The following is a 26,233-nucleotide window of genomic DNA, read 5'->3' as shown; positions in this document are numbered from 1 at the left end:
GATTGCCCAAGCCAGCGAGCATACTCCGTAACAGCAGATGGTGGATATGTTAGTCATAGTGGTGTCGAGGAAGAATATGCATTTGAAGCTAATCTTGCAGCCGATCATGACATGGATAGTGAGGGGGAGGAGATTAGTGGTACCGCTGCCACGGAGAGTTATGCAGCACGCACCTTCATTGTGAAGCGAGTTTTGAGTTCTCAAATGGGTCAAGCAGAGCAGCTACAACGCCATAATCTGTTCCAGACATTCCTCATTGTCAAAGATGCACGTGTTCATACCATAATTGATGGCGGGAGTTGCAACAACTTCTTGAGCTCCGATCTTGTGAAGAATCTTTCCTTGCCAACACGTGCACATCCTCATCCATACTACATTCAGTGGTTTAATAACAGCGGTAAGGTTAAGGTAACACAATCTGCGAGAGTACATTTTTCTATTGGTTCCTACCATGACTATGCTGATTTTGATGTAGTGCTTATGCAAGCATGTTCACTTTTGTTATGCCATCCTTGGGAATTTGATACCGATGCTACACACCATGGTAGAAGTAATAAATACTCTCTCATGCACAAGGGAAAGAAAATCTCTTTGCTTCCTTTGACACCTGCTGAAATTGTGCAATGTGATAAAGCTTTAGCTGAAAAAGAAAAGAAAGAACGTGTTTTGGAATCTGAAAATTAGCAAGTAGCTTAATCTATTTTTCCACCTAAGAAAAAGAAGAACACACCTAGGTCCGAAGGCATTAAGTTAAAGGGTGATGCTATGCTTGCTACTAAATCTGACCTTGCTGAAATTCAAGATAATGATACTTTGTGCTATGCTTTGGTATGCAAAGAGGTTTTATTTTTAATTGATGATATACCTAACTCTTTGCCTGCTGCTGTCACTAACCTTTTGCAAGAGTATAAGGATGTCTTTCCAGCTGAGATACCCCCGGGGCTGCCACCATTGAGAGGGATAGAGCACCAAATAGATTTGATCCTGGGAGCGACTTTGCCAAACCGCGCTGCATATAGGACCAATCCGGAGGAGACTAAGGAAATTCAGCGATAAGTCTAAGACCTTTTGGACCGTGGGTACGTACGAGAGAGTCTTAGTTCTTATGTTGTTCCTGTTCTTTTGGTTCCTAAGAAAGATGGTACATGGCGCATGTGTGTTGATTGTAGAGCCATTAATAATATCACAATACGGTATCGTCACCCTATTCCTAGGCTAGACGATATGCTTGATGAGTTGAGTGGTTCTATTATTTTCACGAAGATTGACTTGCATAGTGGTTACCACCAAATAAGAATGAAATTGGGAGATGAATGGAAAACTGTTTTCAAAACTAAGTTCGATCTATATGAGTGGTTAGTGATGCCTTTTGGTTTAACTAATGCATCTAGCACTTTCATGAGATTGATTAATGAGGTTTTACGTGCTTTTATAGGAAGATTTGTGGTGGTGTACTTTGATGATGTTTTGATCTATAGCAAGTCATATGAAGAACACATTGATCATCTACCTGCTATTTTTACTGCTTTGAGAAATGCACGTTTGTTTGCTAACCTTGACAAGTGCACCTTTTGCACGAATAGAGTTGCTTTTCTTGGCTATGTTGTTACTCCACAGGGAATTGAAGTGGATGAAGCTAAAATTGAAGCCATCAAGAGCTGGCCAACCCCTGTGACTATCACACAGGTGAGAAGCTTTCATGGCCTTGCAGGGTTCTATCGGTATTTTGTGAGAGATTTCAGCACCATTGCTGCCCCACTCAATAAGTTGACAAAGAAGGGCGTTCCGTTCCAATGGGGGCCAGCACAAGAACAAGTTTTTAATACGCTGAAAGATAAGCTTACGCATGCACCTCTACTCTAACTTCTGGACTTTGGTAAGACTTTTGAGTTAGAATATGATGGTAGCAGCATTGGAATTGGAGGAGTGCTACTACAAGGAGGTAAGCCCGTTGCTTATTTTAGTGAGAAATTGAATGGACCATCTCTTAATTATTCGACTTATGATAAGGAGTTATATGCTTTAGTGCGAGTTTTAGAAACATGGTAACATTATCTTTGGCCCAAGGAGTTTATTATTCATTCTGATCATGAAGCTTTGAAACATATTAGAAGCCAAGCCAAACTGAACAAACGTCATGCTAAATGGGTTGAATTTATAGAGTCATTTCCTTATATCATTAAACACAAGAAAGGTAAAGACAATGTCATTGCAGATGCGTTATCTAGATGTTATACCATGCTGTCCCAACTCGATCATAAGATTTTTGGTTTAGAAACAATTAAAGGATTATATGCTACTGATTTGGACTTTAAAGATGTTTTTGAACATTGTAAAGAAGGAAGAACTTGGAATAAATATGTGCTGAATGATGGATTTCTATACCGTACAAACAGGCTATGCATCCCAGCTAGCTCTATTCGCCTATTGTTCTTGCAGGAAGCGCATGGAGGTGGTTTGATGGGATATTTTGGAGTGAAGAAGACCGAGGATGTACTGGCTACTAACTTCTTTTGGCCTAAGATGAGGCGCGACGTCGAGCGCTACGTGGCACGCTGCACTACTTGCAATAAAGCTAAGTCTCGCTTGAACCCACATGGACTTTATATGCCTCTTCCTGTTCCTAGTGTGCCTTGGAATGATATTTCTATGGATTTTGTTTTAGGATTGCCTAGGATCAAGAGGGGGAGGGATAGTATATTTGTTGTTGTGGATCATTTTTCAAAAATGACACATTTTATACCTTGTCACAAGAGCGATGATGCTACAAACATAGCTGATTTGTTTTTCAGGGAAATCATTCGCTTGCATGGAGTGCCTAACACCATTGTTTCGGATCGTGATGCAAAAATTTTGAGCCACTTTTGGAGGACACTTTGGAATAAACTTGGGACAAAGCTGCTGTTTTCGACGACATGTCACCCTCAAACCGACGGACAAACGGAGGTTGTGAACCGCACATTATCCACCATGTTGCGGGCTGTTTTGAAGAAAAATTTGAGGATGTGGGAAGAGTGTCTACCCCATATTGAGTTCGCTTACAACAGATCAGTTCACTCCACCACCAAGGTAAGTCCGTTTCAGGTAGTGTATGATTTTAACCCCCGTGCCCCTATTGATTTACTTCCTTTACCAACATCCGAGAAATTAAATTTTGATGCTAAGACATGTGCTGATTTGATTCTGAAAATGCATGAGTTGACTAAGGAAAATATTGAAAAGATGAATGAGAAGTATAGAACTTATAGTAGTCAAGGTCGGAAACATATTACTTTTGAAATTGATGATCTTGTGTGGTTACATTTGCGCAAAGATAGGTTTCCTGATTTGAGAAAGTCTAAATTGCTGTCTCGAGCTGATGGTCCTTTTAAAATTGTGAAAAAGATCAATGATAATGCATATAAGCTTGAGTTGCCTGTAGATTATGGAGTTAGTCCCACATTTAACATTTCAGATTTAAAGTCTTAATTGGAAGAAGAAGATGACATTGCGTCGAGGACGACTCCAATTCAAGAGGGGGAGGATGATGAGGACATCACTCTTTCGGATACACACACACCGAGTATTCCTCCAACAATAGGTCCATTGACACGAGCTCGTGCACGTCAACTAAACCATGAGGTGAGCTCGTTCCTTAGTGTTCCTTTATATTTTGATAAGGATGGGATGCTACTGAATAATTGTGATGTATTATTACTTTAGGAACACGGGAGAAGAACAGCAAGGGTGCCCAAGCCAAGGTGGAGGTCCAATCAAGTTCGAGTCCGTTTCGGAGTCCAGGACCAGCCTGCACTAAAATCGTCGCCCAGGACGCATACGGACTCCATTTTCGACGTTCTACACATGGTTGGAAAGCTAAGGAGATAAGCTTTCCAACGGGACTGGTCCCATGTCCAAATTCTTTCTGAGTCAACATGAATCATCGAAATAAGTGGACATCCAGAATCTGTCAGGGTGCTGCGCCACCATCTTTTGGGCCGTTGGGCCGTGTAACGTGTTGGAGTCCATTAGGGACGCGTCCAGGGGTCCTTGGCCGACCCTAGTCTTTTATATACCGTAGCCGCCGCCCTAATTAGGGTTGAGTTTTGCTTAGATATTGATCTACACACAGTTGTGAGATTTTCGCTCTTGTTCCGGACCGACTAGGCCGCCGCAAGTATTTGTGGAACCCCAACTTTGAGTGCTTGAATTCTATTCGTAATATTTCAGATTGCATCTTCTACGTTCTTGCTTATGTTCTCGGTACGCTTGCAGGGATTGAGCCTTCTTGGCGAGGTCAACCGCGCGACACGGTTGATAACCAACGGAGCTGTGGTGTAGTGATTGCAAGGGAGACGATCTGTTCAGGTCGAAGCCTTTGGATCATCAACGTCGAGTTCTCCACCCACCGACTTATCGCTACCTATCGAAAGATCAGGCCAACATTACTCATCATTTATCTTAGAAAATGTAAAAATAAAAATAAACACAGATTTTCTTTGGAACAAATGGACCAACAAGCCTGAGAGGAAGATACGTCACTTCAGCGAGGGGGCCTATAAAAAAAGCCCCCTTAGCCTTAGTTGGCAGCCTGCTATAGTGCCACACTCACGTTGGGAGACGCTAAGTGATAAAAGGTGAACCGTGAACACTGAAGACTAAATAAATATGTTGGGTTATGCGTTCGGGATTTTGAAGCCTATGAGACATCTACAGGTGCAAATTACAGTTCAGATCTAATCGGGCCCCAACCCCAACCTAATGGCCCTAGGGGCAATTTCTACACCCAATCTCGGACTCCGACCCAACCCACTGTCATCCTTACAACCTTACAACCGATGCTCTTCTTCTGCACCCACTATTAAAAAACCAGGCAAAATTTGCAGTAGAAATTTCTTGTAATCAACATCTCTGTTGCGCCCTAAACTCTGCAGGTCTGCATCTATCGTCTGCTCCCTCCATTTTTTAATAACTGACCAATTTTGGACTTCTGTACCCACACTTTGACTAACAAGATATGATATCGTTAGATTTGCCATCAAAAGTACTTTACGTTATGTATTTGCTAGAAAACAATGATCAAAATATGAACTCAAAAGTCAAAATTGTCAATTATTAGAAAACAGAGATTTTACAAAATAAAATAAAATTCTGAAGGGTTTGTTCTACGTCATGCGAACTTCGAATCAAGCAAATTTGACAATTAGGGCAAAATGACAAATCGGGAACCCCATTTTAGAGCTGAAGTTGTCCCTGACATACGAAACAGAACCAGCGAACTTAAGCATGTTAAAATGTGCGCGGACAACATAGAATGGATGCTTCATCTAACCACAGAAAAATTAGATATAAATCATGTAAAGTCCCGCAAATTCAAGGACTCACAGCAAGCACTCCTAATTTTTCTGACATTATTCGGGAAATTCAATCTTATTTTCAATTGCCAGTATAAAAGCTCCTTATTCATAAGTCAGATCTGGTTACCTGCTATAGACCACAAAAAAGTTGCCTTTGGTAAAGTAAAGAAAAACATAGAAAACCTCCCCAGTCATGCTTAGAGTTAAACATCCGTGTATACTGCAAAACAAGTATTGTTCCGTATAACACTTGGTGCGCATCTGGTCCCTGTTCAACAGAGGAGAAAGACGCCATGTAAAGCTCACAGAACGATGTCAGTATTCACTGCTGCACTAATTTCTTCAATGCCGTCGTGTCCAATGCTGAAAATTCACTCACAGCAGCAAGCACCACGTGCCCGAGCTTAATGGCATCATCACTATTTGGTGCCTGTATGGACATATTACATGATAGTCAGATGGTAGGTTGGTACTTCCTAAGGCTTGAGAGTCAAGGGAAAGAGAAGAGAGGCTACCTCGATATTTAGGGGAAGAACCGGGTCATGGAGGGAGAGCCTCAACAGGAACCACCCACCATATCCTGAAACTCTTACCTGCATAGTTAGTATGGTAGAAAGTATCAAGCAGAAAGCTCAGCTATCTTGTACAAGAAAGATCAGATATATCAAAATGTATGCAAAAGCTTCCAAAAGAAAGTAAAGAATATTGACATACGCCTTCATAATTCTTGGGCGCTTTGTGGAGATTTGAGTCATTACTTATTGCATTCTCCAAATGTTTCAAGACTGATTCTCCGTAGTCACGGAAGGACCTGCAAAGATATTAAACATTAACCTTTGCCAGTCTTTTCACAGCTCGATCCTGTATAACCAATTGTTTTTTTTTTGAAAGGGGAAACAGAACTGTATAACCAATTGTTTTTTTTTGAAAGGGGAAACAGAACGGGAAGCCCCTACTGTGGTATACATTTATTATATAAGAAAAAACAAGGAAAAAAGAAAACTGTACAAGGTGTACAACCAATTGTTGTGATAGAATGCCAACAAAATAGAACAAAAATATTTAATGGAGTGAATATGGTACATGTGTTTGTCTTTAATGTACTTTACAAACAAATTTCAGCCATTCACTACTTACATGTGCTCGTGTTTTATGGAGGTAAAATTTGTATGTACAATTGTCATTCCCAACATCCAAAAAGAAGATAGGGTTATCAAGAGTAAATTGATGCCCCAAATCCTATTTTCACATCACAGTTCATTTTTTAGGCAAGGATAGCTAGGGTAGGAATGGAGAAATACAGTAGATTGATTAGATCAGCAAGAGGGCAGAAGGAAGGAGCTCTCGGCAGGGAAAAAACAGACAGAGATGGTGTACTTGTGGGTAGAGGGAGAGAGAAAGAAAAGACGTGATGGGGGTATAATTATTTCTGGTTTATTCTTTGCTTGATTCCATAAAGCTGATGAGGGTCTCCTATTGCCTAACACAACGCGCCAATGATATGGGAGAAGTAACAAACTAAATAAAATGTTTCCTGATCTTTATCTTGCCTGAGGCCCTCCCGGAGGCTGAGCCACTGGGTCAGCGTCTCCTTAACAAATCTCACGGCCATAAAACCATAAGTCAGAAATGAGACATTCACAAACAAAGCATTGCATTGGTTTCCTGTGAAATCACAAGACTAGAAATACAATTACGCAGAATAAGGAATCATAGGCGCTCGAATTCACAATGTTTAGCGATTATTTTGTCCATTTTCTTGGGGAAAATTCAACTGAGATTCAATCATTTTTTTCTACATTAACTGTCTTTTCGTTTCCAGAGAATTTTGGCTTTGAACGACTGGAGCTAACTCCACTCTATCATGTCAACTGACCATTTTGTTAACAATTTATTGTAGTTATTGTCGTAAATCATTTCAAATTTAGAGCTAGTGCTCGATAACTGCTAGTAGCACAAGTGTATCCCCTGAAAAAGAACCAAATGGCATTTAAAAGTTGGCATACCCTCCTTTCAAATCTGCATGATTCTGATCAATCTTCAACCTTATTTCCACTGTCATAGCAGCTTCCTCAAGGCCATCAACCAAATCAGTCAAAACTTTACTGCCAATGCTTGAATTTAGTGTTCTAGCAGCAGCAAGTTTATTCAAAAGTTTAACCTGAGGGAAAAAGGGGACAAATTTCAAGGCTCATGCTCACAGAGGGGAACTAAAAGTAAAAGATAAGTAAAAGGTGTATGTCCTGTAAAGAAGATGATGTCCAGTTTTCCAGAAAACCATGAAACACGCAACATCAGAAATTATTACACTATTCTGTCTAGGAGTTACTTTAACAAGGAGGAACTATCCTCAGAAGTGCGAGAACGCAGCTACAGTTCAAAGTCACATTGTTTTTCGATTAAATATAACGGTGCATAAAAATCCGATGGAGTTAACCATCTTGACCAGGCAATGTAAAAGACCATTCCTGATGCATGAAATGCCAGTATGATTATTCGTCTCCCATATACTTGTTTGGCGCAAAAAGTTCAATGAGTGTAGCAAAACAAGGGCCCTTACCATAAGGTATGCTCCATCATCAAGCCAGTGATTCTCTTTCAGTGCTCCATGGCCACTTGTTTCCATGGCCAAATGTGATTCCTCACCAATAGAATTCTGAAACATTTATCCATAACTTACCTTTCATTTTCCTGCTGGGTAAAATATATAAAAAAAACTCTCAGGACTACCTGAGTTACATAGAAAGTATAAACTAACCAGACGAATAGCCTCATCTATTACATTCTTGTACCCTCGCTTGAAACGGTGATGCTTTCCTCCTTAAGCATAAAACATATAAGCCAATGATCATATAATGAAACAAAGCACCACGCTATAACTAATGCTTACCAAGTTTATTTTCAATAAATGCGGTCAGACCATCTGAAGTCACGCTATCTGTAACAACGGTAGTTCCTGGATACTAATATCAGAGCAATGAATTAGTTAGAGGCAAGCAATAGAGTAGTACCAAAAAAAAAAAAAAAACTACGACTCAGCAAAATCTTACCTCCTCAAGAACTATGGCAGCCATCAAAGCAATCAATCTGTTACGGTTCAACTCACGACCACTGGAATCAACAGCAGCAGACCTGCAAAAAGCGAAATTTTAGCATTGACAAAACAGACATCTGCAGAACCTCAATGGCTAGCTGTCCTGTACCTGTCAACATCAGTATCAAATATGATGCCCAAGTCTGCCTTGTTATCAAGCACTGCTTTTGTAATGGCCTTCATTGCATTTTTGTCCTCAGGGTTCGGAATATGATTGGGAAACAAGCCTGAAAATGCAATTTATAAAAATGGAAGAAAAACCAAAAGTAGATTAGGCATATTAAAAAGAATAAACTATTACCATCAGGCTCCAGAAATTGGCTTCCAGTAGTAACAGCTCCTAATGGTTTGAGCACCTTATCCTGATCCGGAAACCACAAATAAACTTAAATCCATAACCAATGTCAATGGCAAATTGTCTCGGTATTGTTCTAAGTAAGTGGGCAATTTGGCACAGTAAAAACACGTAAATAGTGGGGGGAAATAAACCAGAAAAAATAGTACAAGTTCAATTTGGGAGATCATTCTAGGGAACAACTGTAGAAATGATCAAACATGAAAGTGGTGATGATATGGACTCGGTTTAGCAGATAAGGGTCCGAATAATATTGCATTGGTACTCTAGCGGCGCGCTACTGTAGCACTCAGTTACTTTCAGATTCGATTAATTAGAGATAAGCCACTTCTATCCTTAGTTTAGTCGATTTCAACTACAGGTTGTTTAGCAGAATCTCCTCCGGACTCCTGAATCTCCTCCGTTGCTGCCATCTCTCCAGCCAAAGCCGCCGCTGCCCTCCCGCCTCCTCTCCGCCCGGTGCCACCTCCCACCAGCTACCTCTTCGCTCGGCGCCGCCGGCCGCCGACCGCCCACCCGCACATGGCCGCCTCCAGCCCGACACCTCTCCGCTTGGCGCTGCCGCCCTCTCGTCGACGCCCGCCTGTGGCCACCTTCTTTCCACCTGGCGCCGCGGTCCACCCACCGCCGCCCTCCCGTCGACGCCCGCCCATGGCCCTCCCACCGCCGCTACGCTCAGTGCCGCCGGCCGCCACCCACCCGACCCATGGCTCAGATTTGGGTCTCACTTGGCTCGCCACCCACCCGGTCCGTGGCTCAGATTTGGGTCTCACTTGGCTCGTGACCCAGCCAGGCTAGCTCGCGAGCCAACCGAGCCCGAGCCGAGCCTAGTTTTTAGCTCGGTCATCTAATCGAGCTGAGCCAGGCTCGGCTCGGCTCGTTTCCACCCCTATCTCTAGCATGTCAAGGTGGCTCCAGCAGTCCATGCGGTCTTCCAGCAGTCCTTGAACCTTCTCAACCAGCAGCTCCTCTTGACGGTGTCAGCACGTAGCTTCAGCTTCCGGCCGTCTCCGCTCTGACTACACAGCATGCGTTCCTCCTCGATCACGTCAAGCCTCCAAACAGCTTTTCGTACATCTAGCTCGAGGACAAGCTGTTTCACCAGACGGGTGGAAATGATATGGACTCGGTTTAGCAGATAAGGGTCAGAATAAAATTGCGTTGGTACTGTAGCGCTCAGTTACTTTCAGATTCAATTAATTAGAGATAAGCCACTTCTATCCTTAGTTAGTTTAGTTGATTTGAACTACAGGTTGTTTAGCAGAATCTATTAGATAAGATAGAGTTGTTAAGATAAGATTTGTTAGTAGAATCTAGAAGGTTGTTAGTCGATCAGCTGCCTATATATGTGGCATGTGATCAATAGAGTTAATCAAGTAGAAAATAGATAGAAAGAAGGTTCAGAGCCTCTAGAGACAGGGCGAACTCATATATCTATCTGCTACCCCCTTCCCATAAATCAACAACCATATCAGGTGATGACAGAAAATGGGCAAGAAACCTGACACCACGTCAAGAACACGATTGATTAAATGTAAAATTAAATGAGACAAAGTGAATCAAGCATTATCAGCCCATTACTTGCAGAATCATGCATTTACATAAAAATTCTGTTAATTACATTTCTTTTGACCTATTACATTGCATAGAGACAAGTGTGAAAGACTGAATGATCAATCTGAAGGTAACAAAAATAGGTACAACCAAAAACTAAGAGTTGAAAAAATGCATTGCTACAGAACAAGGGAAATAAAGATATTACCACAAAAAAGCCACCTGCTCCATTCCCTGCATCAACCACTATGTGCAATCCCTCCAATGGTTTTTCTAATGCCAATGAACAAAAACAAAACCATCAGAAGTTGCTTTGTCTTTATGTTTGGTATTCAATCATTTCATAGTTGTTCTCTCATATCTATCGCCCCATGGCAAGCCCTATAGCAAACATAAGTATAATATTGTTAGAACGATCCCTGAGTACACGCCCGGCCTGCCCCTATACGCATGCCTGGGCTGTGCACATGCATGCGCTAATCTCCAGCGCCACCAACCACCGTATCTCCCTCTCGATTCTGTTTCCATAAATCCCGAGGTAGATTGATTCGGTTGGTTGCCTATATATATAACTCGTGTTATCTCCAAGATTAACAACGATTACGCGAGATTATCTACACTATCATGGTATCACGAGACCCTCACGATCCGTGACCTACCGCTTCCGCTCACCTGGCCGCCGCCGCCGCTGGCTAGCACGCCTCGCATGACGCCTACCGCTTCGCCCAGCTCTGCCGCCGCAGCTGCCAAGGCACGCGCGGACGCTACTGCTCAGGACGCGGACGCCGCCACGGCGCGCGCGGAGCTCGTCGCCGCGGCCGAGGCCGCTGCCCAAGCCGCCGCCGACGCGCAGACTCGCGTGCGTGCCGCCCTCGCCACCCTGGAGCAGGAGCGTGCGGTCGCCGCTGAACTCGCGCGTCAGGCCGCTGCTGCCCGCGAACTCGTCGACCCGCCTCTCAACGACCACGGCGACGACGACTGCCCCGATCTCTACGAAGTTGCCACCATCGCCAACCTCCACGCCCAGGCGGCGGGCGTCCAGAACATCAAGGCCCTCGTGCATGTGCTTCTGGACCCTCTCTCCTCCCACTACAATCGCTGGCGCGATCTCGTCCTCCTCACCCTCGAACGCTACGCCCTTGCCGACCACGTCCTCTCCGACACCACTCATCCGGACGTTCCGTCTTGGCGACGCATGGACGCTGTCGTGTTCTCCTGGATCTTCGGCACGGTCACCTCTGACCTTTGGAGACTGTGCGTGTCAAGGGCGGCACTGCGCGCGACGCGTGGCTCAGCATCGAGGCGTAGTTCCTTGGGAACCGCGAGACCCGTGCGCTCCATCTTGACGCTGAGTTCCGCGCCTTCGTCCAAGGTGAACTCTCCGTCAACGACTACTGCCGCAAGATGAAGGGCATGGCCGACGCCCTCAGCAACCTCGGCGAGGTCGTCCATGACCGCACCCTCGTCCTCAATGTCCTCCGCGACTTGAACGAGAAGTACGACCACATGAAGGCCCTCCTCAAGCGCTCACGTCCGTTCCCCACCTTCAGCGAGGTCCGCAACGATCTCCTCCTCAAGGAACTCTCCATGGGCCGGCCCTCCACGACGATCTCCTCCACTGCGTTCATCGCCTCTGCGCCCAAGGGGTCGGCCGCCCTGCCATCAGCTCCCTCGGGCACCTCTGCGGGCGCCTTCTCGTCGGCCCCCTCGGGCAGCGGGTCGACTCGTCCCACCGGGGCCCCCCTCTGGCAGTGGTTCGGGCGGCTCCGGGTCCGGCCGGCGCCGCCGACGCAACAACGGCGGCAAGGGCGGCGGTGCTCCCTGGCCGTCCATCTACAATCCGTGGACGGGCCAAATTTCGATGTGGCCAGGTCCGGCCCCCGGCGCGCATCACCAACAGCAGCGCGCGCCTCCGCGGTCTGGGCTGGCCCACCAGCAGCAGGCCGCCTCCACGCCATACGGCCTGGTCGCCCCGGGCCCGGGCCCGTACGACCAGCCGGTCGCCTCACCGCAGCCCATGCTGCTCCCTGGGCCATCGGCTGTGCAGCAGCCCAGTCCACCCTTGCAGCAGCCCGTCCAGGCCCCGTCGCCGTCTTGGAGCCCATGGTCTGGCTCCTGGGACCAACAGTCGTTGGCTAATTCTTTTAGCACGACGACCCTTAATCCCCCCGTCGTCACCGACTGGGTCATGGATTCCGGCGCCTCCAACCACATGACACCTGACACCGGTAACATCTCCTTGTTCCGTCCACCTCGATCCTCATCTCCTTCATCTATCATTGTTGGCAATGGGTCTACCTTGCCTGTCACATCTTCTGGTCACACAGTTTTACCTGGTCCTTTCTATCTTAATAATATTCTTGTTGCCCCTAATATTATTAAGAATCTTATATCTGTGCGCTAGTTCACCGTTGACAATAACTGTTCTGTCGAATTTGACCCTCTTGGCCTCTCTGTGAAGGATCTTCGTTCCAGGAACGTGATTGTCAGGTGCAATAGCTCCGGGCCGCTCTACTCCCTGCAGTTGCCAGCACCTTCCTCTGTGCCGCATGCCCTCACCATTACCGCACCCGCCACCGTTTGGCACCGTTGTCTTGGCCATCCCGGGCATGAGGCCCTATCCAAGCTCCCTAGTTCCTCAGTTATTTCTTGTAATAAAAGCACTAGTGACTATATACCATGCTTGTCAACTTGGACGTCACATTCGTTTACCCTTTGATAATTCTTCGTCTCGTGCTCTCAAGAATTTTGACTTGATTCACTGCGATCTGTGGACCTCTCCTGTTGCGAGTTTGTCCGGATATAAGTATTATCTAGTCATTCTTGATGATTGCTCTCACTTCCTTTGGATGTTTCCTTTGCGTCTTAAATCCGATACTTTTTCAACCTTGGCTAATTTTTTCTCTTATGTGACGACCCAGTTCGGCTGCCCCATCAAGAGCATTCAGTGTGACAACGGCCGCGAATTTGACAACTCGTTTTCCCGGTCCTTCTTCCTCACCCATGGCGTTTCTGCTGCGGATGTCCTGTCCTTACACGTCCCCGCAGAATGGTAAGGCCGAGCGCATCATTCGTTCCATCAATAATATTGTGCGCTCGATGCTTTTTCAGGCCTCCCTTCCCGCCTCCTATTGGGTCGAGGGTCTCGACACTGCCACGTACTTGCTCAACCGTCTCCCCACTAAAACCTTGGCCTTCGCCACACCTCATTTTGCCCTTTTTGACACTCACCCCTCCTATGCCCACCTCCGTGTCTTCGGGTGCGCCTGCTATCCGAACCTGTCGGCAACCGCTCCGCACAAACTTTCCCCCCGCTTTACCCTGTGTCTTCCTTGGCTACTCCTCAACTCACAAAGGTTACCGGTGTCTCGATCTTTCATCAAATCGTGTACTCATCTCTCGCCACATCACATTTGATGAAACGTCGTTCCCTTTTTCCAAAATTGCGTCACCATCATCTACTGACCTTGATTTTCTGTCTGAGTTTGAGATACAGGTCCTCCCCATTGGGCACCACCCTCTCCCTGCAGGTTCATCAAGCTCCACGGCGGCTACTCCCCACCACACGGCAGCCCTCGCGCCCGTGTCTGCTGGGAGTCCAGCAGCCTCGCCTCCCGCGCCTGCAGCGGCTACGCCCCACGCGCCGTGGGTGGCCACGACGTCTCCTCCGCCAGCACCACGCGCGGCCCCGATGACTCCACCAGCGCCACGTGCGGCCACGGTCGGCACGCCTGGCCCGCGCCCGCGCCACGCATGGCCACGTCGCCCGCGCCGTGTGCAGCCTCGGCAGCGTCCCCTGCTGCAACCCGCACGGCCGCGGCCTCGCCCATACCGCCCGTTCGGGAGTTCCGCCGGGTCTACACTCGTCGCCCGCGCATCCCTGCGCCTCCGTCGGCTGACCCTACCCGTCTTCCGCCACGTGCTGTACCCATTCCTCCAGTGGTGAATCAGCATTCGATGGCCACTCGTGGGAAGCTTGGCTTCCGCCAGCCCGCGGTCCTCCAGGCTTCGTCGCTGTCTCCCATTCCGACGACATACCGCGCCGCTCTCGCGGACCCCTCCTGGCGTGCTGCCATGGAGGAAGAGTATGCTGCACTGCTCTCCAACAACACATGGGACCTCGTTCCGCGCCCGCCTGGTGCGAACGTGGTCACTGGGAAGTGGATCTTTCGCCACAAGTTTCACGCCGACGGTTCTTTGGATCGATACAAGGCTCGCTGGGTCCTTCGCGGATTTACACAGCGCCCTGGTGTCGATTATGATGAGACTTTCAGCCCCGTCGTCAAGTCTGCCACTGTTCGTATAGTTCTGTCCTTAGCCCCCTCTCAGGACTGGCCTATTCATCAGCTTGACGTGAAGAACGCCTTCCTCCATGGTACGTTGACAGAGACAGTTTACTGCAGTCAACCCACTGGTTTTGTCGACGCTGCCCGTCCGGATCATGTTTGCCGCCTCAACAGGTCTCTCTACGGACTGAAACAAGCTCCCCGAGCATGGTACAGTCGCTTTGCCTCTTACTTGCTCACTATTGGATTTGTCGAGGCCAAGTCCGACACTTCCCTTTTTGTCTATCGTCGGGGATCTGAGACAGTCTACCTGCTACTGTACGTGGATGATATTGTGCTCACAGCTTCCAATGACGCACTTCTTCGCCAGACCATCTCTGCCTTGCAGCGTGAGTTCTCCATGAAGGACCTGGGCGCACTCAACCATTTTCTGGGTATTTCTGTGCAGCGGTGTTCTGGTGGCTTGTTCCTATCTCAGCACCAGTACACCCTCGATGTTCTTGAGCGGGCTGGCATGGTTGGTTGCAAGCCATGCAGTACTCCAGTCGACACTCATGCTAAGCTTTCAGTGACGGCCGGTGTTCCAGTCAGTGACCCTACTCAGTATCGCAGTCTTGTTGGTGCTCTGTAGTATTTGACCTTCACTCGACCGGACATCTCCTATGCCGTTTAGCAGGTGTGTCTCCACATGCATGATCCCCGAGAGCCTCACTTGTCTGCTGTCAAGCGCATCCTGCGCTATCTCCATGGCACTCTTGATTATGGTTTGCTACTTCGCCGGTCTGCGCCCTCCGACCTTGTGGTTTATTCCGACGCCGACTGGGCTGGCTGTCCCGATACGCGCAAGTCCACCTCGGGCTATGCCGTGTTCCTTGGCGACAATCTGGTCTCCTGGTCGTCGAAGCGGCAAAACACAGTCTCTCATTCCAGTGCCGAGGCCGAGTACAGGGCTGTTGCTAATGGCGTTGCCGAGGCTTCTTGGATTCGTCAGCTTTTGCAGGAGCTTCATAGTCCACTTCCGAAGAGCACCCTAGTCTATTGCGACAACGTCAGTGCTGTCTACCTATCGACGAACCCCGTCCAGCATCAACGCACGAAGCATGTTGAGATTGATCTCCACTTCGTCCGTGAGCGTGTTGCAATTGGTAAAGTCCGGGTCCTCCACGTCCCGACGACCTCTCAGTTTGCCGATATCTTCACCAAGGGTTTGCCCACCTCGGTGTTTCAGGAGTTTCGGTCTGGTCTAAATGTCTGTTCCACCGACGCTTAGACTACGGGGGGGGGGGGTGTTAGAACGATCCCTGAGTACACGCCCGGCCTGCCCCTGTACGCACGCCTGGGCTGTACACATGCATGCGCTAATCTCCAGCGCCACCAACCACCGTATCTCCCTCTCGATTCTGTTTCCATAAATCCCGAGGTAGATTGATTCGGTTGGTTGCCTATATATGTAACCCGTGTTATCTCCAAGATTAACAACGATTACGCGAGATTATCTACGCTATCAAATATAAAGCACCCAAAAAGAAAAACGGATGATTTTCCGCTGAGGATGTAAAGAAGTGCACAAGATAAATACCTAAATAATTACGACCTCTAGTCACAAATAAGTGACATTTTGGGTTGCATGCAGTCAAACAATTTAACTTTTTTTTTATCACAAATTACCTTTTGGGTATAAGTTTGAATATTCGAAAATGACATGAGTTGGTTAGTTTTGAAAAATAGTTTCATAGTATTATAATTTTGCCATGTTTCATAATACATTCCAACAAAAAATCAGTAGTTACAGTAGTGTTTAGGGGCAACATGTCAATGTCCAAAGCATCACTCTTTTTGTAACTGGAGGGAGTATATGAATTGCAAAAATTGGCGTGGTGGATAGGAAATCGGACTGCATCCGCAAATTTTAGGAAGTGTGTGAAATAGTGACCAAATGATTTTCTACTGAACAAATCATAGTCTCATAAAATTATACTAAATCATACAGATTTATTAATATGGTGATAAGCAAAAATTATAAGGGGCAAAATATGCAACTGGAATATCAAATGCATAAGGCCGACTCCAACGGGAGCGGCATTTCGTATCCTTGTTCAAGCTGTTTTGCCGGTCGCGTACGCCCGCATACCAGTCCAACAGAGACGGCAAAAAGCTTTTGCAGCTGCTACAGGGTTGCGGGACGAGTCTTTTGTTCGGCAAATTTGCCGATAGAAACCGGAGGCGGCAACACTGTTTACTGTGTATGCGTGTGGGTCCAAGGGAAAGAGGAGTAGTGGAAGGTAGGAAATAGGGTGACTGTTGGAGACGAAAAAATAATGAAATGCTGTAATAGTGTTATAAGGGATGGATTTTTAGAGTTTCTGTTGAAGATAGCCTAACCAAATGAATTTTGCTTGAGCAAACAAAAAGAAGCCAAATAAATTGCAGAAATTATTGGTGGAGACCAAAAGCCAATGGAAAGGGGGACAAGAAATCGAACTCTGGACTGATCTAGTAAACCAAAATGAGTCATAAATTAGCATATGATTTACCTTTGTCTCCAGCAGATTTACGAACTGCTTGTACAAGATCAGAAGCATAAATTGACATGTAGTCCACATTAGTCACAACTCCCCTAGAAGCTTCCTCTAGTTCCGGTATGCTACCATGTGCAGATTCCTTGTATAGTCTAGAAGCACGCTCCAATATATCTTTGATATCATCCTTATTTAGTCCACCATCACTTGTAAAAAACTTGAGACCATTCCGATTGAAGGGAAGATGGCTTGCTGTACAAAAGAACAACGCAAAAAAACTTAGCTTGCCCATATAATTACCAATAATTTTGTAAAGAATAAATGCTTTAAACATTGTGGCTTGACCAGAACGCTATAATAATGGTCAGGTGCATATGACAGATTCCAAAAGCAGATGCATATTAGATAATACTATGCCCCTATAAAATCACAATATCATACAGTTTTCAGAGAATAATAGAATAGTCATACTCGATCATCATGCAGCCACGTAGGAAGAACAACATTTAAGTGATGCACTTATTCCATTTTTTCACTATCTTGTTTTTTGAACTAAATACTTTGCTACCCTGCTGCCTTTTGGAACATTGAATTACATTTAGGGCCTGCTTGAAATGCAGCAAAGGAAAACTTACAAGTGGGCAAAAACATAGGAATAGGAAATGAGTGTAGATGAACATCGGAGGACTGGAAAACATAGAAAAATCACAAGAATTGGTGTTTGGAATAGAGGAACACAAAAAGCATAGGAATCAAAACAACAAGTAATATGCGGATACATTGAGGACTAGGATTTTCTTTTTCCTGGCTGATTCCACAGTATATTCTCAACATCCTTATATCCTACCGCACCCTTCTTTTGCCTGATTCAAGGAAATTATTCGTCTTCTGTACCACTAATCCAATGCCCAATTGAACCTCCAAGCATACACCAAAGTCGAATCAATCCAATCAGGCAGAGGCAGCACAAAATAGCAGGCGCAGCAACCTCCCCAGCGGGGTTCAGTGGTACAAAAGCAAACAAGTGGACAGGTAGATTAATGGATAGACTTAACCAGTCAGAATCAACAAGGCATGAAGGCAACAATGCACAATTGAGCAAACCATCTTTCTATCTTACTTACTCGGTACTACTTGAGAATTGAGTTCAGAGTGGACGCTCAGTTGCCTACAAAATCAATGGAAACTTTCATTCTGACTAATATACATCTTTCCCATGTTCCATGCGTTGCACAGAACCAAACAGTACAGGAACTCGAAATATCCACTGAAAAGTATGATGCTAAAGCAAAATGGTTGAATAAGGCCAAGGGTAGGAGTATACAAGAATACTAAGATTCTGAAGCTATATGCGATATGTTCAAAACAACACAGATCAACATAAATCTTCTGAGATCTGACACAATACATAACTCTTAAGTTTCTTCCTTGGGATAAAGCCATTCCAACATTCAGATTGAGTTCAAGCATTGACAATAGCAATATGTGAACCTAAATTTCCATAGTAAATGATACAACAAACAAATCCAATTTGAACCCTCTACAACAAAATCAGATATTTAACACCCCCCCCCCCCCCAAAAAAAATCAAAATCAGGGCAACTACAATGGTGATGGTATTAATGGTGTTTTTGCTTACATTACATGGTGTTCCTGTAGGCTAAATATAGTGTGGTTTTGCCACTTAGGAAAACATGTGTTTAGTTAAAAGCTGAATTAATCCCAATCGAGAGAGAGATCACACTAGCTTGGAACTTGTTATATAGCTGCTCCAGTGCAAGGAAGCTATTGCAGTGCACCCGAAACAGGAAACCACTAACCACGAAATAAGCAGTCCTGTAGTTGCTTGCCACCCTTCACAGAAAAGTGTGGCACACCAAACAAGTGTTGGTAGTAGGTAACTAGGCTGACTAGGCCGATTTTTCTGCAGAGACTTAAACAAATATCTCCACGGTATCAAGCCATTTCTTTAAAAAAAATGTCCCAACGTGCTCAAAGTAAACAAGGGGAATTTTTAATGAATAATGAAGTCATGATAGTCACAGAGTCAAACAATGTCCAAACATTTCTATGAAGTCATAGAAATGTGTTTATAATGTTTCAAAGGATATTAGTACTAATACCTGTTATCATTATGGCTCCATCAACTGGGCAATGATTTTTTTCATCTTCTGTAAGTGTACTGTTGAACATTGCAGGTGTTGAAGCCAATCTACATATATGCATAATGCATTGTCAGAATTGGATATTTGAACCATCCTTTTTGCATTGTCGAAGTAGGGGGTAAGAAAGTCATGAAGAAAATATCAAAGCAGATAAGGTCTTGAAGCCATTTCACATAGCTAAAAATAAGCATTGCGGCTTCCTAAGAATTGAAGCGTGAACTACAAGCTGAGGAAATTTCAGAAAAATACATAATTCTGGGTCTTTGAAAATCTGAACGGCTCCATGATCTTGCATAAATGAATGTAAACAAAACTGAAATTTCAACTCACTCGAACTGTAGAACATCATGTCCTGCAGCAGTGATTCCATGAGTAACTGCATTCTGACAACAATTACTTTTCAATGCCCAATAGAAAAAAATTCCAAATGGAGGGCCAAATCAAAGCCTCAAACATCATAGACTTGTCGGAGCTGAATATTTGTTGTTCAATTTTAAGCATCAGGAAAAACTTATATTTAATTATTTATTTGTTAGCTTAATAGGAACTCCGCCTATGGTGTACCAACATAGCCGGTCCCAAGCCCGGGCTAAGGAGGAGGGTTGTGATAGGCTTAGCGAGCCAACGTAAAAAACCCAACTACTCTTATGGAGATGAAACCCAAAAGAAATTACATGGATAGAAGCGCGTAGAAGTTAGAATTCCACGTGCTAGAACCATAACTTATGCATTAGTCTCCTTGTACCGTTATTACTTTTACTTTTTTTACTATTACTAGTGCATTTATTTATTATTATTTTATCATCATCTTTTTAGTTGGATCTTGTGGGTTTCATCTTTAGCCTACCCCAACTTACTTGGGACAAAGACTTTGTTGTTGTTGTTGTATCTGTTAGCTTAATAGGCAAAAAGCGGTAGCAAAATGAATACAAATCGCATCATTTCTTTAGACTAAAATAAATCAAATCATTGACTAACCCTGTAAACTACGGAGAAAACAACCCGTGTCCTGAGTTCATAATGTATGAAACTATTAATGCAATTTGAGCATGCACATGTAGTCATGTGTGAAACTAATTCTACTAATTTTCCATAATTATAAATTCTTGCTACCAAGAAACAAACAAAAATGAAATGAAAAAAGGAGCCACCTGCAATTTATTTGCAGAAATTCGTGAATCATGTCCAACAGATATTCTTAAACGTCTCAATCCATCTGCTTTCTTCTTGTTTAATAACCATGCAGCAAAAGCAGCAGCTATAGCTTCAGTGACAGGTTCATTGAGGTTGACAGGCTCACCTTCAACCCCAGCAACAGCAACACCACGAATATCACTGCAAAAGAAAACAGCCTGAATAAAACATTTGATAGAAAACATAACAAATGTACTTAAGACAAATTCAGAACATCTTGAAACTGTTCCACAAATTGACTCTAGAAAATTTTGGTAGTCAATCCCAACTCCCAACATATTAGCTGTCTCGAAAAGCTATTTTTAAATGTGAGTAAACTTTGTTCTGCTATATCTCACATTATACAAGAATAACATATGTTTACGAGAATCGCATGAACCCAAAGAAACCATCAAGAGTTGATCAAACGTGTTTTTTATCTTTGATCCATGATATGAAGAAGGTATTGCATTTGATAAAAACAATACTAGAAAATTAAAGGCAGAATGGTAGGTTTGATCTGAAATAGCGTAGGGCATACATCCGACCAGTTAACAGAGCAGCAATAACATAGAAGGAGAGCACATATTGCATAGATATGGTGTGTCCTATGCCATCATCAGTGTTAAATAAGCTAATTCATATCGAAAGTAAATCACACCACAGGATGATATGCTAGACCAGATGTACCGCACATGCTAACACGTGCCTTCAAAACACAACATTGACCCCCTAATTTCTATATCTTTATAAAAAAAAGTCTATTTTTCATCCCTCAACTATCACTGCAGTTTAATTTTCGTCCTTCAACTCCAATACCAGAAATCTTTCACCCCTCAACATTTAAAACCGTCTGGAACTCGTCTCTCAACCTGTTTCAGAGTGGTTTTACACACGTGGCGATGATGACTTGCATCCCGCGTAGCCTGACCATGCTGACTTAGCGTCTCCCACATTGGGACCCACCTGTCAACCAGTTTTAGCCGCGAGCCGCCGAGGTGAGCCATCGCCGTTGTCCTACTTCCACCGCCACCGCTCGTCGTTGCACCGTCGCTACAACCCATCGTCATCCAATGAAGACGACGGGAAGACGGTGGGAACGTGTTCCACACTTTCCTGGGGATCCATTTTAGCCATCCATGGCGGAGTGCAAGCCGGCAAAAGTCGCGCGTCATACCTTCCTAGGGATCCATTTTAGCCATCCATGGCGAAGTGCAAGCCGGCCAAAGTCGTGCGTCAGCTTCTTCCTCCGCTCTGGCAGAAACCGCCATCGCTGCGCGCGACGATTGTCGCAGCCCGGTGAGCCAATCCATGTTCTTTCTTCTCTATGAGCACCACCTCCCCCCCCCCCCTCACCATCTGTTGTGCTTAATTTCAGCTGGACTCAGCCAATCGTCCCCGGCACCGACGCCCAGCTTCAGCCGCCAACCCTCACCGATAGCCCATCGATTCGAGGCGTCTCCGGTCAATCCACCTTGCATGCACCTTCTTTAGGACCCCGTGGAGCTCCCCAAAGCACCAGTTTCAGTCATGAGCCGCCAAGGAGAGCCGTCGCCGTTGTCCTGCTTCCACCGCCGCCACTCGTCGTCGCGCCGTCACTACAAGCCATCGTCAGCCAATTCCTCGCGCTGACACCATCATTGTGACCCTAGGTAGCCGCATGAACCACCAGTTGCCGCCGCAACTCGCTGTGGGCTCGTCGTCGTCCGGCCCGTCGTAGCCTGTTTTGACAAATCGGGCTCGTCATCGCCCAGCCACCTCGCCGCGACCCCGGTCGATTGCTCGCGACTGAACCGACTCCAGGCCATCTTAAAGCCGACCGTGGCAGCTGCTTAGTCGAAGGAACTTCGAGGAGGGCTACCCGCGTGGAGCCCATCTGCCTCCGGGAGCTCACTGCCGCCAGGTCTGCACCACCGCTCCCCGCCACCGCCGACCGCTTAGGTAGCCCTCTGAAGACCCATGTGTGCTTATGTGTGCGCTTGTTTGCCCCGGCTTCACCCTGCTCGAGTAGCCACCCTCTGCCCTGCTCTGGCCACCGCCATAACCGTCACAACGCCGCCCCGATCTGTTAGCCGCTGCGCCGTTGCCTCAGCTGATATTAAGGACCCCAGCCGTCCCTTCTTGGCGCGTCGCTTGCGGTTGTGCTGTGCTATGCTGGTACCCCAGTCGTCAAGGACCATCCAGTCAACGAGTTGTGCTGTGCTATGCTAGTACTCCGAAGAGAGACAGAGACGAAGGGGTGGCTGACTCAGCATGTTCAGGCCACGTGGGATCCTAGTCATACACGCCACTTGTGCAAAACTACTCAAAAGTGGGACGAGGGACAAATTCTAAACGGTTTTAAAAGTTTGGGGATGAAAGATTTCTGGTATTGAAGTTGAGGGATGAAAATTAAACCGCAGTAGTTGAGGGACGAAAAATAGACTTATAAGATTTTGAAAGTACTTATCGAAGCAAGTCGGTATATGTTGTTTTCATATCTTCAATCTCAATATTCGAAAGTTTGACCACATGTGCCCAAAATGACACTATTCTGAGACTGGAGGGACTATCTAATGAGAAGAGGGGGCAGAAAAGCACTAGACATGGCATTGGCTATTAACCAAAATAGCTTCACTACTTTTGAAACAACATTATGGATAAAAACAATATATTTTTTACCACTGTACATAGTTGTTATGACGACGTGGCGAGGCGCAGCGATCGACCACCTTCACAACTTTATAGCGCCTATGGCGCGCGGCGTGGCGAATACACACATTTCAATACTTTTTCCTAATACACATTATCTCTCAAAGTATATATAAAAAGGAAAGAAAAAAAAAGCAAGAAAAGGAGAATATGCAAATTTTGCCCATGTAAGCCAACCCAGCCCACTAATTTGACCCATGTAACCAGCCCAAGCACCCTTCTACTTACCCTAGCCCCTCCACCTCGTCCCCACGCCGCCCACACCACCTGCTCCCTCCGCCCTCCCCGCGCCGCCTACTCCCACCGGATCTGCACTGAGCACATGTGGCGGACGGAGATCCAGACGAGAGAGGCGGACGCCGGATAGATTCGACCTCGATTATACAGGTACCCCTCTCCCTCGCCCGCCACAACGCCCAAAGCTGTGGCGTCCATGTGGCAAGACGCCATTCTCTGCCGTGCCAATATATTGGCGTTATGGTGACAATATCCCGGCGCCATGACAACTATACCATTGTATAAAGAATACATAGTTTATAAAATCTGGCTTTGAAGTGCATGTAATGCGGATATTATCACAGAATGTAAAAGGCCTTTTATACCTGCCATTTTGAAGCTTGAGAAAATCAACTTGCCCAGAGGACGAGACAACACTGCTACCTTGAGCAGCTGCAATGAAAGTTACTGTAAGCAACTTTTCACTCTTGGACATGCATGCATATTGCACATCACTAATATCCAAAATCAGCAGTCAAGCTATGATCTGGCACAAGACAATTAGACAATATCTGAAGGAAAATCTTCAAAAGAATTACAAAAATCTAATGTAACACTAATGAGCAACTTGATCAATGAGGGCCTAGAACAGACCATTGCAGCTAATGTTTGCTTGTTTGCCGAAGCTAATCCATGGTGTCAATGTGGTATTTAACCATTTGGCTGAAGTATCAACCAATGTTAATCTACATTCCTGAAAAGAATGCATGCCGCGGGTATTGAGGGAACAAGAGTCACTGGGATATCTTGTACAATGCCTAGTCCATGGACGATGTTGTGCCAAGAATGGATTTCGTATGGTCTTCGCTGATAATGCTGCACAAATTTCCAAATCTATCAGATCTTCTTCTAATGTTAACTTAAGACACCGCACAAGGTAACTGAATTTTTTTGTTTGTATCAAAACACCATTGATGGATGGAATAAATTTTCTTCAGAAAATTGCAATACAGTAAAATCTGAACTCCCTTTCTTTCTCAAATATTTATTCCACAAGGATTTAGGTGTGAGTTAAGATATCCTCCATACCCCTTTGGGTGTAGGGAGTAATGAAGCCAGTGATGTATAGGGGGAAACAAATCTGCATGGGGCTGACCATCATTCAATCAGTTGTCTGCAAACAACACTACCATAAGAAGACATCACCATTAACGAATTGGATGCGAAACCCTGCAAGAATCTTTTTGCTCCTCTTGCAAAGAGGCTCTCAATTACCCAAGCATCGTGTCAATCATCCATATCCCGTATCGAGCTACGATTTCTGAAGCCACGCATCAAGAGCCCCACATCTGTACCCTTGGCGAACATTCTAAGGTTTACGGGCAAACTACGGCAATGGGCTGTTCGGGTTCCACTACGATTCAGTTCGATCGGAACACATTAAAAGAGCGATACAGGACGGATTAGGAAAAGGGCGGGGTGGGAGGAAGAGGACGAGGCGATGGACTGACCGGCCATGGATGCGCGGAGGACGAGCGCGTGCGGAGGCGGCTTCCGGGTTGAGGTTTTGGCGCGGCGGCGAGCACGAGGGAGGGTCTCGTTGGAACCGATGGAAAACCGAAGAAATTATCTGGAGTGCAGGTGCGAAAGACGCAGGAGAAAATGTTAGGGTGAAATCACGTCCAGGGAAGGAAATTTTGTCGGTTGGACTCAAAGTGCGTTAGGATGAGGCCGGAGAGTAGAAATCTCGGACCAATCCAACCCGTTCAGCAGGCTCAATTCTCTCTCTCTCTCTCTCTCTCTCTCTCTCTCTCTCTCTCTCATCCGCTTGTGCTGGTACACTTGATAAAATTCTCTCACAAAAGCGTTACAATAAGTTCATTTACATCTTTTTGGTTGATGCAACCACATTTCAAGCTCCTAACTCTTTGAGTTACCCTTGAGGCCTTGATTGAACTAACATCTGAGATAATTTCAAACTTTACCATGTTTGGAACACCACAGATTTCGTACCAACTGATGTACTCACATTTACCCATCAAATCCGAATTTCTGAATATCTGATCGATAGATAGATGGGGTACATACTAGGGCTGGAAACGAGCCGAGCCTCGTAAAAGCTCGGTGAAGTGTAGGCTCAGCTCGGTTTGGCTCGGTTTGCGAACCGAGCTAAAATGTCAGCTTGGCTCGGCTCGGTTGCTGGCTCGAGCCGGCTCGCGAGCCTTCCAGATCATCAGACATCAATGCATGACAGAAGCTCGAAAACACCTCACACGTAAATAGGGAACACACGATAACAACAACTATTAGATTTATTTATATACATTCATGCATGAGTCATAAAACACAGCTCAAGCTCACACCAGGTAGTCTCAGACTTGCTGCGGCTTTGCAGTCTTCATCACCACGCCCAGCTATATGCCTATATAGCTCTGCATTGCATCCATCATGAGACCTAGCTATGAATAAGCAGGGCAGTAAATCAATGGAGCAAAAATATGCACACATGCACAGTCTACAACTAAACAGACTGATGCTAGAGTGCTGAACTACTGAACCAAGCATGCCAACGGTCCATGGCTTGGTTTGGCTCACGAGTGGCTTGTGAGCTAGCTCGGCTTGGCTCGGTTCACAAAACGAGCCAACGGTGTGACTCGGGCTCGGCTCGTTTGGGTAACGAACCGAGCCGAGCCAAGCCGAGCCTCCACGAGCCCGAGCTAGCTCGTGAGCCGCAAGCTTTTTGTCTAGCCCTAGTACATACAACAATTGGCTGTAGGGTCCATTCAATTAGTATGAATTCGAATGGTATATATATGTGTGTGTGTGGAGTATTCAGTTATACTT

At 45.6% G+C, this 26,233-nt stretch overlaps 1 protein-coding gene across 5 annotated transcripts; it reads right to left on the bottom strand.

Annotated features, from left to right (window-relative positions):
• Positions 1 to 5,390: 5,390 nt before the first annotated feature.
• LOC133892623 (uncharacterized) lies at positions 5,391 to 25,068 on the bottom strand. 5 transcript variants are annotated; one of them, XM_062333505.1, is made up of 18 exons: positions 24,901 to 25,068; positions 24,044 to 24,265; positions 23,776 to 23,842; positions 20,461 to 20,644; positions 19,640 to 19,692; positions 19,268 to 19,356; positions 17,160 to 17,396; positions 10,548 to 10,612; positions 8,732 to 8,792; positions 8,540 to 8,657; positions 8,387 to 8,468; positions 8,227 to 8,299; positions 8,095 to 8,156; positions 7,897 to 7,992; positions 7,343 to 7,497; positions 6,095 to 6,147; positions 5,852 to 5,929; positions 5,391 to 5,766 (listed from the first exon to the last, which is right to left on the bottom strand). In XM_062333505.1, exons 1-17 carry the CDS (start codon positions 24,905 to 24,907, stop codon positions 5,877 to 5,879), a joined length of 1,677 nt encoding a protein of 558 aa, XP_062189489.1. In that variant the 5' UTR covers positions 24,908 to 25,068; the 3' UTR covers positions 5,391 to 5,766; positions 5,852 to 5,876. The 5 variants fall into 5 exon arrangements, with proteins under 5 accessions (XP_062189489.1, XP_062189488.1, XP_062189490.1 ...); XM_062333504.1 differs by having other exon boundaries at positions 6,051 to 6,147; positions 24,901 to 25,064; XM_062333506.1 differs by lacking the exon at positions 24,044 to 24,265 and having other exon boundaries at positions 6,051 to 6,147; positions 23,776 to 23,936; positions 24,901 to 25,063.
• Between the last annotated feature and the right edge of the window lie 1,165 nt (positions 25,069 to 26,233).

The sequence above is a fragment of the Phragmites australis genome, chromosome 15, assembly GCF_958298935.1.
Source record: "Phragmites australis chromosome 15, lpPhrAust1.1, whole genome shotgun sequence".
Taxonomy (NCBI): Eukaryota; Viridiplantae; Streptophyta; class Magnoliopsida; order Poales; family Poaceae; genus Phragmites; species Phragmites australis.
The sequence above is the reverse complement of the archived record's forward strand: the minus strand, read 5'-3'. Positions and strand labels throughout refer to the sequence as shown.

What these genes read in the sequence shown, in the direction of transcription:
- LOC133892623 (XM_062333504.1), bottom strand. An exon ending in AGCAAACATTAGCTGCAATG is followed by an intron (nt 23,843 to 24,043) that starts GTCTGTTCTAGG and finishes CTTTCATTGCAG; the next exon opens with CTGCTCAAGGTAGCAGTGTT. An exon ending in CATGCAGATTTGAAAGGAGG is followed by an intron (nt 6,148 to 7,342) that starts GTATGCCAACTT and finishes ATATCTTTGCAG; the next exon opens with GTCCTTCCGTGACTACGGAG.